This window comes from Nothobranchius furzeri, chromosome 2, assembly GCF_043380555.1.
Source record: "Nothobranchius furzeri strain GRZ-AD chromosome 2, NfurGRZ-RIMD1, whole genome shotgun sequence".
Taxonomy (NCBI): Eukaryota; Metazoa; Chordata; class Actinopteri; order Cyprinodontiformes; family Nothobranchiidae; genus Nothobranchius; species Nothobranchius furzeri.
Window position 1 is genome coordinate 21,282,299 of NC_091742.1, and position 14,738 is coordinate 21,297,036.

Below are 14,738 nucleotides of genomic sequence, written 5' to 3' on the forward strand. Positions count from 1 at the left end.
CACAGAATGTGACCAATAAAGAGTTATTCTTGCAGAGATCAAAACCACTTCTTCCTAAAACATTTGGAACAAAATGTTCTGAGATTTATCAGGATCCAATCAGGACTGATAATTCGTCATTAAACAAAATGCTGCTCAGGCACATTTTATTGAAGGCTCTAGTTTCGTGTCTTGCCCTCAGTTAAACAAAAGAAAGAAGGAAATAACAAAATAAAGCATGTGAAGTACAAGCTGTGCTTTGTTTCTGTTGGTCTGAATATAAAAATCATTAAAGTCCAAATAGGAGGCAGAATAAACTTTAAGTGTTTAATTTACCAACCCACACTGAGCTCTGTTAGCTAAATGGATATTTAAAAATATTTATAAAGCTATCATTTGACTTTCAGTTTTTTCCCATGAATTAATTTGGTTTATTCATTTTATTCTTTTTATTTAAATTTTTACTCCATTCCATGCAAGTTTATAGGGAGGAACTTTGTTATCGTGTCTATTTACTTAATTAACACCTGATTTTTTGTGTCTTACTTCATATTTTCTCTTTTTTTTTCTAGAACCAAAAACTTGAGCGTTGGCTGTTTTTCACTGGCTTTACTCATAGAGTGAGATAATCACTCAGTCTGTTTTACCGAGGCGGAAAAATGTATGATTGTCTCCCTTTATCTGTGAGATGCAAATGAGAGCATGAATCCATCATGCAGAAACTAGTGCGTGTGTGTTTGTGTGTGTGTGTGTGTGTGTGTGTGTGTGTGTGTATGTGTGTGTGTGTGTGTGTGTGTGTGTGTGTGTGTGTGTGTGTGTGTGTGTGTGTGTGTGTGTGTGTGTGTGTGTGTGACATGCTTTCAAAGCCAGAGCAGGAGTTCAACTTGAATACCACTGGAGAAACCCAAAAAGCTGAACCAACTGTGTAAAGACTAGAAACGACTCGTAAAGAAATTCTATAAATGTCACAGATCCATCAGTTTCTATCAAGCATGTTGGTGGAACACACGTTTTCAATGGAAGGTAATTTATGAAGGAGAGCGGGGGTCAGTCCACTTCCCTCTGTGACGAGTGACTGGGCCAGAATAAGCAGGATGTGCTCGCTGGGGTCTTTTCAGCGATGCCACAGCTGCTGATAGGTAACAAGTTCAAGTTGTGGCTTTAATGATTAACCCTACAGGGGACATCTCAGGCCCTATCCACGCCTAGCCAGGCATCTCCCAAAACAAAGGTATTTTTCTACGATTTGGCCTGCCATCCACACAAAAACGCAGATTTACGAAAACTAATCTTTAAAAAAAAAAAAACTCCAGCCAAAGTAAAGATTTGGGTTTCTGTGACTTGTGTTTACACTACAACATGGATGCCCTCGGAGCTGTGCTCGCGTTATCAAACTACATTTAACTAGTAGTTGAAGTAGTTTAAGAGCAATTCTACCTCCTTATCGGTCCACACAAATGGGTTAGGTGACATGTTTCATGTTTTGTTAAAGTTGAGCAGGAAGACGAAATGGATAGGATTTGGGGAACTACTGCCACCTACAGGTCTGGCATGAATGTGCTAAACAATGCACTTATGTGGTTACATGTGGATGGAGTTTGTTCTAAAACGAGGTTGTGTAGATGCTATCTTTTGGGAGGGCAGATATTCCCTTTTAAAAACCCAGCTACGTGTGGACAAGGCCTGAGTCTTCAGCTGAGACTTGGTCCATCTAGATGGGTCATGACCCTGGACCTGAATCTGTGATTCTACATCCTCACCTGCCTGCTTGAGCCTCTCCTCATTAGAAAATCTAAAAAAAAAAAAAAAAGATCTGCATAGAATCTACTCTATGCATGATTATAATGTATACACTGTAAAATAGCTGTTTCAGTTTTAAAAAGGCAACTGTTTCCTTGTATTTTTTCCATTAAAGTGACTAAATTGTGATCACTTGCATCCTTTAAAAACCAATTTACAACCTAAACGTGTAATATTTTGAAAGTACGAGAAAGTTTTTACAAAAAATTATGTTAGAAAAAATGGAAAAAAGGAAAGTATTAATTAAAAGCAAATAGACATTTTAAGCCTATAGTAAAAAAATACATTCAGAAATGTAAAGAAGGGAAAAGTTGAATTACTTGTAAAAAATATAATTTTCACCGTAAAGTTTCCAAGTAGTCCAGTAAATGCCATTTAGACTGTTAAATAAATGAAAATGCTTTGCAAACATTACTTTGTCATCTTGAATAAAATGTTTTATTGTGTAAACTTTATTATTGTTTGAAATACTTAGATTTTTTAATTGTTTAATCTTTTATTTGTTTGTATTAAGAAATGAAAAACATTCTTATAATCATAAAAGTCCGTTAATTTAAATAACATGAATCAGCCAATTAGCCTAAACATATATATAAAACTAAACTTTTTTTCATTTCTTCCTATTTTTTACTTCATCGTGTGTAATTAGCTATTATCGCAAATCCACGATGAATTAAACATCAATACAATAAAATAATAAAAGGATGAGAGAAAGAAAACAAAGTTTGGACGTCTGGCTGACCTCTAAGGTTAAGCTGACGTTCATTAATATACACATTAAATGCCAGTTTGGCTTTCATTTTGAAATTGAAACATTAAAATAGTCTGTTTTATTTCAACGGCATCATTAACGCCAGCTAAAGTGGCAAAATCTGTTTTACAGTGTAGCTGTCTCACCCTCTCTCTCTCTCTCTCTCTCTCTCTCTCTCTCTCTCTCTCTCTCTCTCTCTCTCTCACACACACACACGCACGCACACGCACACACGCACACACACCTCATATTCTAATGCTACTTCCGCCATAAAACGTCTGGCAGTGCTCCAGATATCCATTAGCACGCGCTAAATAACTGTTAATGGTGCTTTACCCAGACTCCCCTGCGCGCACATTAGTAGCTTCCCTTCAAAGCTCATAACTAATTGTGTAGTCTGCGCGCGTGCGCGTTTGTTTTCTCCCCTGTGATTGGCTGGTAAAGGTCACTGGTTGTGGCGCACCTGTTTATCTGACAGCGTCGTTAATGCAAACAAACACACGAGGAGCTTATTGGCCCAAAATACAAACAGATCAACTAGCTGATAATGGGTGGGACTTTATCTCGGTGATAAAACAAATAATACGATTTTAATTGTTAATTAAAATTATTTATTATTTTTTGTGGAAAGAAGGAAAGGAACTAAAAACATCCTACAGGTGACATAATGACGTTTGGAGGTTGAAAACGGGCGCTTGAGTTTTGGAGGGGTGAGTGTTGACAGAAACACAGAGAATGATTTATGGTGTTCTGAAATTAAATGGATTCCTGTGAGTTTTTAAGGCGGTCACGTGACGTGAGTGACGCCTTAAGACAAAAACCAAAGCCTGAGTGAAGCGGAACCGATTATTTCTATTGTTATGAAAAATAAACTTTTTTTAATTTGTCATACTATTTACGATAATACAAGCTTTTGCTAAAGTATTATTATTATCTTTTATTTGATCATTTACATAGATACAGTCGAGAGTTTAGTAGCCGTTTTGTAATTTGTTAACATTTTATACACATAAACTTGACAGACTTTTGTTTGTGTGGATACAAGTTTCGTTAGTTATCAAATGCTCTGTTCATTTTAATAAAGCAAAGTGACATTTTTCCATCCAACAACCTCTGTGCTTGTAGTTTGTTTCAAAATGCGACATTTTTAATCAACCTTTCGTTCAAAACGCATCAGTAAATGTAGGCATTTGCTCCATTAAAGAGTTTTGTCCTATAAAAAAATTTAGTGAGATAAAAAAATGAAAAATGATGAGAAACCTACGAGGCAAAGAGTATTTTCTACACTTCAGTTAAATATTCAGCTTCAGTTTAAGCCTCAGCTGAAGCTGGTGAACGAAAACGAATTCCTAAATGTTATTATGGAGTTGTGGAGGGAAGACCAAACGGGGCCTCCTCAGAGCCAAAGTCCGGTCAGCTCTTAACGACCCATGTCTGATCAATTCTCACGGAATTACAGAGAAACGCGAGTTTTTCCTCGGACCCGCGAGACGTAAAACACGCAGCGTTCGATCTGATAAGGCTCGTGGATTGTGCGCGCGGACTTGCGGTCATTTAGTCTGAATTTATGCCAATAAACGTTGACGACGTGATGTTTATTTAACCAGCAACCGCGCAGAAGGCCCGCAGCTTTAGAGGCTCTGAGTCCTGAGACCAGAAATGGTCACATCTGTGTTGTTTTTAAAGGGTTAGAAATCCTTCCTCTGAGATTAATTAAATATTTTAACATTCTTCTCACGCTGTGTCATTTGTGCTTTGGTGATGAATAAAATAACAAAAGAGTTTATCATTAAAAACACATTTCAGTTACAAGATACAATTAAAGCCAAATGAATCACATCTGATGGGACCTCTGTAACAGGATTAGTACCTTCCTCATGCCGCTGTCCACAATCCTGTACTTGCTGCCCTCTGGTGGAAAGTCCGAGCGTTGCAGGGGTCGATTTTGATTTTGTTTTGTTTATTTTATAAATTACAGTGCAACTGTTTATCGACATTATCCAACTAAATTATAAGTAAAATTTTGAGGTAAGAAATTAGTAACTTTAGGGTCAATTATGGACTGGAAAAATAAACCTTTTTGGCTGATTTCGACTTTTGCTGGAATGACCAAACTGATTTTAATGCATTGAATTTAAAACGTAGCAGTGATTTTGGAGTTGCTGATTATTTCATAGACGCACAACGTTATGAAATCCTTTCGCAGATTAAAACAGGTGAATTTGGTTTTGGCAACTGGATCAAAGCCAAGCCTGTTGGGTTATTTACTCACCGAGCAATTTACCACCTGAATGAAATGAAAACAGTTAGTTTTATCGTTAAATGAAATTTTATCAACAAAGACAAAACTGTCGCAGATCTTTTTAAGTTTTGGGTAAACATCTTAATTCGTTTTGGCAAATGGATCTTTCACTTGAGACCAAATTTAAATTATCCAAAGACATTCGAGGACCAATGAGCAGGCTTTTCTTATTGTTTAATGTGACTGTTTCTGGCTCGTGAGCCACAAGTGCGCAAAGTTGCGGAGCTTCTAATGGGCAAATATGCAAAGCATGTCGGGCCGGAGTGTGAAAATGCGCGCAATGCCGCTGAAGGCCGCTTCTGGCGCACGTCCGCCCGAAGACATGATTCATTCACCGGCTCTGCTTTTACCTCATAAGGCGGCACGAATGGCCTCGCAGCGGGCGGGACGACTGGACGATTCCGGGGCCGTGATAACTCGTGATTGGCTGCTGTGTGTGATGATTGACGCAGCTCCCTCTCTCCGGGTCTCCTCGGCTCGGGTCCTGACACTCTCCAAAAGTCCGCATGGCACTTAACGGATAACGGAGACGCAGACACATCTACTTCTGTTTCTCGGCCCAAGGACGGAAAACTCTCCCAGATACAGCACGGCACGGCACGGGTCCGAGCCTCTGGAGGCCCCTTCTCACTGCTGGGGTGGGAAACTTTTCCCACTAACTCGCGAAGCCGAAACCTTCCAGCTCTGCTGAGCCCAACCCCAGAGTCATGGCAGAGAAGCGGCGCTCGCCGTGCGCTCTGAGCGTAAAGGCGCACGCATTCTCGGTGGAAGCCCTGATTGGGGCGGAAAAACGGCGCAGGACGACCGGAGAGGAGGATCTGACCCCGGGATACGAGGACGGAAAGGAGGTTTCAGATTTAACCGGGAGTCCGGGACTTCGAACCGGCAGAGCGTGCAGCGGGGAAGCTGACTGTCCGAGTGACGGATCACGTAAGTTAATAATAATAATAATAATAATAATAATAATAATAATAATAATAATAATAATAATTCCATCCACATGTCACATAATTGTAGTGTTACTGAATTTTAAAACACACATGTGGTCTTTCTCCTTTTACACCTTAAAAACTTTATGAAGAATATAAATAAATTAAAAATAAAATGTGCATCACTAAATAAAACCTGAGAGATCTCTGCTGGTGATGTTAGATTATGAGTCAGAAACACGCCAGTTGGCACCGGTTAAAGACGGAAAGAGCTGCAACCAGAACACGTCTGCAGAAACCATCTACACAATAAATATCATTTAATTTTTCTAAACCCCCAATAAACCTGCTCGGATTATTTTAATGCGAATATATTCTTTATTTCGGCTTGTTGGAGTAATAAAAACAGATAAAGTCTAATATCTTAAATACATTTACACTTATAATAAAGCATAATGTGGCTTAAATGCAGGGTCCAGTTTTTCTAATATTCGTGGGATACACGCAATTTAAGATCGTTTAGAGTTTTAAAGCAAATTTTATTCAGTTAAAACAATTTAATGAATCATTTGGGTTTTTTTACATGCTTGCTCCTGTTAACATGGTTTAGTTAAATTAATGTTCTCCACACAAATTAATGAAATATATAACAAAGAATATTTGGACAAAGGCGTCTGCTAAACACGTAAACACAAACATAGTAGAGCTCAGTTAGCTTGCATTCTTGCTTGTCATAAGTTTTTATTCTGGAGACAAAATAATCACTGCCTGTGTAAATATGCCTCGTTCCGGTGCAGCCGAGAGCGAAGAGGCGCTGCTGGAGAGCCCGCAGCCCGCAGCGCTGTGCAGCGTACCTGGCACCGGCACCGGCACCGGAGAGGACACCCGAGTGGACCTGCAGGGATCGGACTTATGGAAACGGTTCCACGAGATCGGCACGGAGATGATCATCACCAAGGCTGGACGGTAAGACGGAGAAAAGTCAGGGAGGAGAAACATAAAAAAGCCTTTTATTATTATTATTATTATTATTATTATTATTATTATTATTATTATTATTATTATTATTATTATTATTATTATTATTCCCAGGCGGATGTTCCCCGCTATGCGTGTGAAGATCACAGGGTTGGACCCCCATCAGCAGTATTACATCGCCATGGATATAATCCCTGTGGACAACAAACGTTACAGGTGAGGCACGTGCGCACAACCTTGCGTCAGTGCATGACGGTTAATATGTAAGGAATCAGATCAGACAATCCAAATTCAGAGTTAAGGAGTTTGTGGGACAGTTCGGGGTTTTTTCAGTCCAGCTTCTTTCCACAAACGGCGCCTGGCACCTGTGTTTAGTCACGGCGGTTTCTGGAGAGAGCCTTTTGGATGCCTTCTAACCTCTAGAACTCAAACCAACAAAAGTCCCTCAGAGCGGGAGAGAGGGCCGAGCCACGTCCCTGCTACGCGCTCATCCCGTCCCATAATTAACCATGCGTCTGTTTGTCAACTAGCGCGCGATGAATGGGTTGAAAACGCGCTCATACGGAGAGTTTTGACTGATAAAATGTCTTTCTTTCTTTCTTTCTTTCTTTCTTTCTTTCTTTCTTTCTTTCTTTCTTTCTTTCTTTCTTTCTTTCTTTCTTTCATCCAGCTTTAACAGCTCTGGGTTAAAATAAGATAAACGGTTTTGGTTTGGACTCATTTGGGGTTAATCTGGACCTGTGGTTCAGATTTACTTTTATTTCCATGAGAGGTCTGAGGATTTGAAATCTTATTATTCCCCCTCTAGCTGTTTAGAATCATGTTCAAGAACAGTCAATTTAATTAATATGAACTTTAACCAGGTTGGTGACTTACGCTGAATTTAATATATTTTTTATTGTGAACAGAAGTCCAGTGGTCACCCCAAACACCCACACAAACACACACACATAGCTGTCTGCTCTGTGTCATAAATATGACTCAATAAACCAAACTCAATCAATCGGAAGTTAGAAGAAAAAGCCAGAAATGTTTGATGTTTGAGTAAAAATCAACATTTTATTAGATTCTATCACTTTTCCTCAAAATTCCAAATATGTTTTCTTTTTTATTTAGAGGATTTGCTTTCTCAAAACCAAAAAAAAGTCTCTGGAGCAAATATTCTTAAACAACTCAACATCTTGACCTGAGTTTGGATTTTCAGCCACAGCTTCCATCCCTGCTGCTGAAGCACTACAACATCAAACACAGCACCAGATTTTATTTGCAGGTTTCAGGTCAGCCCTGGCGTTTAAACTAAACATCCATCAGTTTCAGCTTTCACTCTGAAACTGGGTCAGAACTACTTTAGAATGGAGGTGCAAATGTATTGGCTGGTGTTTTGAAATGGGCGTCTTATTTCTGCAGATAAATTTCAGTGGATAAACATTTTAATCTCCTTTGAACTGCAGGTATGTGTATCACAGCTCCAAGTGGATGGTGGCGGGGAACGCCGACTCCCCCGTTCCTCCCAGAGTCTACATCCACCCGGACTCTCCGGCTTCAGGAGAGACCTGGATGCGCCAGGTGGTCAGCTTCGACAAACTCAAACTGACCAACAACGAGCTGGATGACCAGGGACACGTATGTTCTCTGCACCCGTGCCCCTCCTGCTGCCTTTATCAGTCAGATAAAATTCCTGGTGCGTAACTCAACCTGCTATCATCCATCAGATCATCCTACACTCCATGCACAAGTACCAGCCGCGGGTCCACGTCATCCTGAAGGAGTGTGGAGACGACTTATCTCCAGTAAGAGCCATTCCAGTTGGGGAAGGAACCCGCACCTTCGCCTTTCCAGAGACGGTGTTCACCACCGTCACGGCATATCAGAACCAGCAGGTAGGACAGCTGAACTCACCCACCATCAGTCTGCAAACGCACACGATCCTCTGCTTTTTTATTTCATTCTTTATTTCTATTTAATATATGTGTCTATATTTGTTGCTATATAGACAGATGTCACAATAAAGTGAAACACAATGGGATAATGAAATAAAATGGTTCAGAATAACCACAAAAACATCAAAGAAATGCACAAAAAATTTGACAAAGGGATAAAAAAATTATTAGGATTAATTTAAAATTGTGGTGAGATCAAACTTCTGGATTTCTAAAGAAATATAAAATAGAAATAAACATTCCTAATATTTTTTAATAATCTCTTTAAATGCACCAAAGCTCTGACCTCCTGATACCAATCCACCTAAAAGAACCATAATTATCAGAATAAAATGTATAAATGTAAGGATGTTACATAATTTTATCATTCTGGTAAAAGTTGAAAACGGAGAATCTGGTGCAAAAACTCATTTACGTCAATAATTCTACTTAAAGGTGGAACTAATGTATAAGACAGACTCATTGCATGCAAATCCAAATATTTCAGCCTTTATTTGTTATAATACAGCTTTTAATAAATAATATAATAACAAAAATATCATATAAGCTTATAATACATAATATAATCCAGCTTATGAAAACCCCACATTGAAAATCTCAGACAGAATATTGTTGAAAGGTTCAATTTTTTAGACTGAAAGTGTTACACTATAATCAGCTAATGAATCCAGAACATCTGCAAAAGGTTCCTGAGCCTTTAGATGGTCTCTCGGTCTAAGATTACTGACATAAATGCCCTTTTTCAAGTTTCACCTGTAATTGCTTAAAAATCATCCAGTGCTGTGGAGCTTGAGAGTTTATGTATTTTCCTCTCCTGACTTTATATAACATGTTGTGTAAAGGAGAATTATGGTTGTTGAGGTTTTTTCTGTCATTTTGCTGTGAACCAGTCAGACGTGAATCTCGATGTTAGCTGAGGTCTTTTGGCTCTGACTGTAAGACAACTGGAGTCAGAACATGGTGGCGAAGCCTGTAAAAGTCCCTTTGGGCACGGGTCATAGAACTGGGCCTGAAGCACCACCCGCAGCACGCACGCATGCACACACACACACACACACACACACACACACACACACACACACACACACACACACACACACACACACATGCGTGCCCCAAAATGTATACAACCACAAAAATTCCCATCTACATGCACACAAACCAAACATATACCATACACACGTTTATTTTTGGAGCTTAGATTGAAAGATTACAGAGAGAGAATTTATTTTACAAGGAATAAAAACCTTTCATTATATAAGTTTATAGATGCAGGAATTATGGGAAATTATTAGTCTCGTTTTGCGTTTCAGATTACAAGGCTGAAAATCGACAGGAATCCATTCGCCAAAGGCTTCAGAGACTCTGGCAGAAACCGGTGAGTTTATTTCTTTAAACCACAGAGATTTTCACATTATTTGGTGCACTGTGGGTACTGAAGGAAGCCCGGCTGGGTCTGAATCCGTTTGGGCTTTTCTGCATCAATTCTCATTTTATGAGATCTATTTTTGTTTGTTTATTGATTTGTAACATTAGAGGAAAATACCACAATTAAAAAGATGTTGTCGTGTATTAACGGGTCAGAGGAAAATTGTTTGTGACGATTGCGTTCTCCTTTACGGGGGAACATGTAACTTTAGCTGCAAATGCGAATGGAGCATCAGATTCCAGCCAACCGCAACAACAACGGTAAAATACTAAAAATCAAGAGTGTCCCGAGGAAAATCTGTATAAACACATTTCTAAACATATATAAACACAACGTTAAAACAACACAGCAGTAAAACTCCAGCCGTCTCCAAACAGCCACCCCCCCAAGGCCTCGCAGAAATCATTAGAGAGGAGGAGGAGGGGAGGCCTAAACCGACAGGGTGGAAGGTAGAGAACGGGATAAGCCAGAGACCTTGACAGCTGACCCTATAAAAGCAAAAAACCCAGGAAGGCTGGAAAAAACCTCCCTTAAATATTACAGGAAGAGTTAAGCAGTTTGCTAAATAAACTTCAGCTCTGATAGGCTGCTTTGGAGCGCCCAGAGCCGCTCCGGGCAGCTTCTCTAAATTATCACCGAGGCAACAACCCTGTGGGGGGGAGGACTTTTATCCTCATGCTAACGAGCGGTAACTGAGCACTCGCATTACACCACCACACCAACCCTCCGCCCCACCTAGCGGAGGGGGAAGAGGATGGGGGGGCTCAAAATGAGGGGGAAGGGGAGTCCCACCTCATAAATCGCTGCTGCAGCTTCCTGCTCCTTCGTCTTGATTCGCCCATAAAAGCAGTGTGAAAGCAATTACCTCCAAGCACCCGGGCGGCAGTAGCCAATCACAGTGTGGCGTTTATGCTCCTCGTTACTTATCGTCTCCATGGAGATGCCAACGGCGATCCCACAGGTGACTAAGATGGCCGCCAGGTGGTTGGCGTAATGCACAGCCAAGCCAAGCAGGCTGATAGCTTCAGGATTTGTAAAGCCGACAGTTTTTTTTTGTTTTCCAGGATGGGTTTGGAGGCTTTGGTAGAGTCGTACGCATTCTGGCGGCCATCTCTCCGGACACTCACGTTTGAGGACATCCCTGGCATGGGCAAGCAAGGTAAGTTCACTGAACAATGGTCATCTTCACCAGAAACCCCCAACTAATTATGAGGTCTGAAAAACTCTTGAAATATGTGAAAACAGAACTATAGCACTTTTATCACAAACCCAACTCATTACGAGGTTACATGTGTTTCTCACTACACTCACACCCAATCCTGGTCCTTCAGGGTCACTATTGAGCAAGTTTTAGATGGTCTTCTGCTCCAACACACCTGATTTACATCAATGCATGGTTAATAGGCATCTGCAGAACTTGAAGACATGTTGATAACCATCCAACCATTGAATTACGTGTGCTGGAGAACAACATGTAGGATCAATGGACCTAGACACCAGGACTGGACATAACTGCAGTAGATATGAGTCCAGGTGGTGTGTATATATATATATATATATATATATATATATATATATATATATATGTGTGTGTGTGTGTGTGTGTGTGTGTGTGTGTGTGCATGGAGGGTTCCATCCCAAATCCAGCACCCTGAGACTGTACAAGAGCTGTAAGAAAGGAGGCCAAGGACTAGTGAGTGTGAGAGTCACTGTCCAGCATGAAACATCCAATATCAATAAGTACATCAAGGATAAGGCCCCAACAGATGATGTGCTCAGTGAATGTCTCATACAATGGCAAACAGAGACGCTAGAAATACCATCTTGGGAGGACAAACCCCTATATGGGATGTATCACAGACAGCTAAGTGGCTGATATCAAGAAATACTACCAACGGCTAGAAAGAGCTGGTCTGAAGGACAGCTCAGAGGCATTCACCACGGCTGCAAAGGAACAGGCCCTGAACACCAGAGCAACAGAGGCCAAGATCTACCACACCAGACCAGACACAAGGTGTAGGCTATGCAAAGAGTCCCCTGAGACAATCCACCACATAACTGCAGGGTGTAAAATGCTGGCAGGAAAAGCAAACATGGAACACCACAATCAAGTGGCTGGTGTCATGTACAGAAACATCTGTGCAGATTATGGACTGGAAGCCCCAAAGTCAAAGTGGGTAAAACCCCAAGGTGGGCGATCGGTGGTGGACTTCCAGATCCAGACTGACAAAATGGTGATGGCAAACCAACCGGACATTGTGGTGGTGGGCAAACAACAGAGGACAGCTGTTGTAGTTGATGTGGCAATACCAAGTAATTACAACTACATCAGGAAACAGGAATATGGGAAACTAGAGAAGTACCAGAGCCTCAAAGAAGAACTTGAGACAGCCTAGAGAGTGAAGACATAAGTGGTCCTAGTATATATATATATACTAGCACCACTAGTATATATATACATATATATATATATATATATATATATAGTGATATGAAAAATTAACATGTGAGAATTTTAATGGAGCATTTCACTGATAAACATATGTCAGATTTGTTTTTGTTCCAAATTAGAAAACTAGCTGACATTCCTTCTGAAGTTTAAATTCTGACTTGGAAATTTTGATGTTTTTGACAATCTTGAAATCCAATGATGCAGCTACCGTTTTAACCCACTGATTTAAAAGTGTTATCAGTTTGTTTCACATTAAAACAGTAGCTCTCATAGTACTTTGTTCATGTTAACAGTTGTGCAATATTTCTCTTTGAAACCTAGTCACAAAGCATCTTTGCTTGCAATTTGACCACATTCTGGTTTCTATTTAGTCACCAGTACCTTCTAAAGTCATCTTATAAAGTGTGCGCTTTAGTAGACTTGTAGAAACTAAATTGAGACAGGTTCGAGATGGGCGCGAGACAGGTTCGAAACAGGTTTGAGACAGGTTCGAGGCAGGTTTGAGAGAGGCTCGAGGTGGGTTTACGACAGGTTTGAAGTGGGTTTGAGACAGGTTCAAGATGGGTGTGAGATGGGTTCAAAACAGGTTTGAGACAGGTGCGAGGCGGGTTTGAGACAAGTTCAAGGTGGGTTTGCGACAGGTTCGAAGTGGGTTTGAGAAAGGTTCAAGATGGGTGCGAGACAGGTTCGAAAAAGTTTTGAGACAGGTTAGAGGCAGGTTTGTAACAGGTTTGAGTTGGGTTTGAGACAGACTCAAAGAGGGTTTGAGACAGGTTCAAGATGGGTGCGAGACAGGTTTCAAACAGGTTTGAGACAGGTTCGAGTCAGGTTTGAGACAGGTTCACAAGGTGTACAGCAACTGACTAATATGAGAGTACATTTACAAACTTTCTAAATATGACTGAAATCTGATGAATGCAAAAGCACAGCCCTGCAATGAGAAATTATAGAACTCTCATGAATGTTTTGAGACATTTTGGCAACATTTTGCCAACAGTCAGAGTCCAGAGAGATGCGTCTCGATTTATTTGGAATTGTTTATATAGTTTGATCATCATTTCTGTTCTTCCGTTTCTGCCTTTGTAGGAATCCCAGGATCTCACGGAGGGATTGGAACGCCATCTCATTTACTCTCGACTTCCCCATGCTCATCACCTTTCCAGGTTTGCCCTCTCAGCCCACCGGACTACGCCTGTAATCGACCTACGCACCCCCTTCACCGCTACAGCAACCCCCCCGAGCCATTCCACTCCCCCAGAGGTCCATCCGGCTTTGAAGGAGAAGGATTCTGCTCTCTTACTCTTCCTGCAGCTCAGCTTGGCTATCTATCTAACCCCGCCCCACAAGGCTACAGTGGGCTTCGTCTCCATACGCCACCCTACAGCCTGTATGGGTACACATTCCCCCCGTCGCCTCGCCTTGCTGCCAGCCCAGATAAAATGGTCACTCCCAGTCATCAGAGTCCGTTTCATGGCTCGTCTCCCAGTGGGACTTTAACGGACAGTATCGGTGTGCTCAGTGGAGGACAGCAGGGCTTCTTGTTTGACTCTCGAACTTTAGGAGTGGCAAGCAGCGTGCCAGGAGGAGGGGTGTCACAGGTCACGGCCCATATGGGATGATGTTGAATCTTGTCATAAAAACACAATTTGGGTGTTTGGCTCAGAACGAATTAAGAAAGAATTATCTGGACACAAAGCCATACTGAACTTTGTATGAATGAAGTGGCAGATCAACCTGGTGGGGGGAGTAACGTTTATATCCTGAGCAAATTAAGGTGTCCAGAAGTTGCTGAGTTAACTGGAAACAGGCACTTCTTGCAGTAAACAATCATACGCTTTCAACCTTCAAGGCAGGAATGGTACTTCTTTGTTGCTCATCAGCATCCCTTATATGAGGTCGATTGGTACTGATGCACCTCAGAGGAACAGTTTTCTCATTCAGCTTCCTGTCGAAACAAAGCTAACCCACTCCTGTAGGCTTGAGGTACCAAAAGAGAAAAGCACCATGGTAATAGGATGTCCTTTTGTTACAGAAGGTGCTACCATGTGCAAAAGACTCATAAAGTTCCTCACACAGAATTTACTAAACAGTTACTAAAAACTGCCTAAAATTATATGCACAACAAAACCCAGAAGTATTCACATTATCTGGGCCTGGGGCATTAACATGATGATGCCA

General features: G+C 40.9%; 1 protein-coding gene across 1 annotated transcript; it reads left to right on the forward strand.

Moving 5' to 3' along the window:
• Positions 1–5,308: 5,308 nt before the first annotated feature.
• Positions 5,309–14,409, forward strand: tbx18 (T-box transcription factor 18). Its single transcript, XM_054748409.2, has 8 exons — positions 5,309–5,762; positions 6,559–6,727; positions 6,854–6,955; positions 8,191–8,362; positions 8,452–8,619; positions 9,993–10,057; positions 11,173–11,267; positions 13,647–14,409. Exons 1-8 carry the CDS (start codon positions 5,540–5,542, stop codon positions 14,177–14,179), a joined length of 1,527 nt encoding a protein of 508 aa, XP_054604384.2. The 5' UTR covers positions 5,309–5,539; the 3' UTR covers positions 14,180–14,409.
• Positions 14,410–14,738: the final 329 nt, after the last annotated feature.

Bases quoted from the DNA above. Each gene is read 5' to 3' on its own strand.
- tbx18 (XM_054748409.2), top strand. From the start codon at position 5,540: ATGGCAGAGAAGCGGCGCTCGCCGTGCGCTCTGAGCGTAAAGGCGCAC. The intron at 6,956-8,190 runs GTGAGGCACGTG...TTTGAACTGCAG, and splicing joins GTGGACAACAAACGTTACAG to GTATGTGTATCACAGCTCCA. The intron at 10,058-11,172 runs GTGAGTTTATTT...TTTGTTTTCCAG, and splicing joins AGAGACTCTGGCAGAAACCG to GATGGGTTTGGAGGCTTTGG.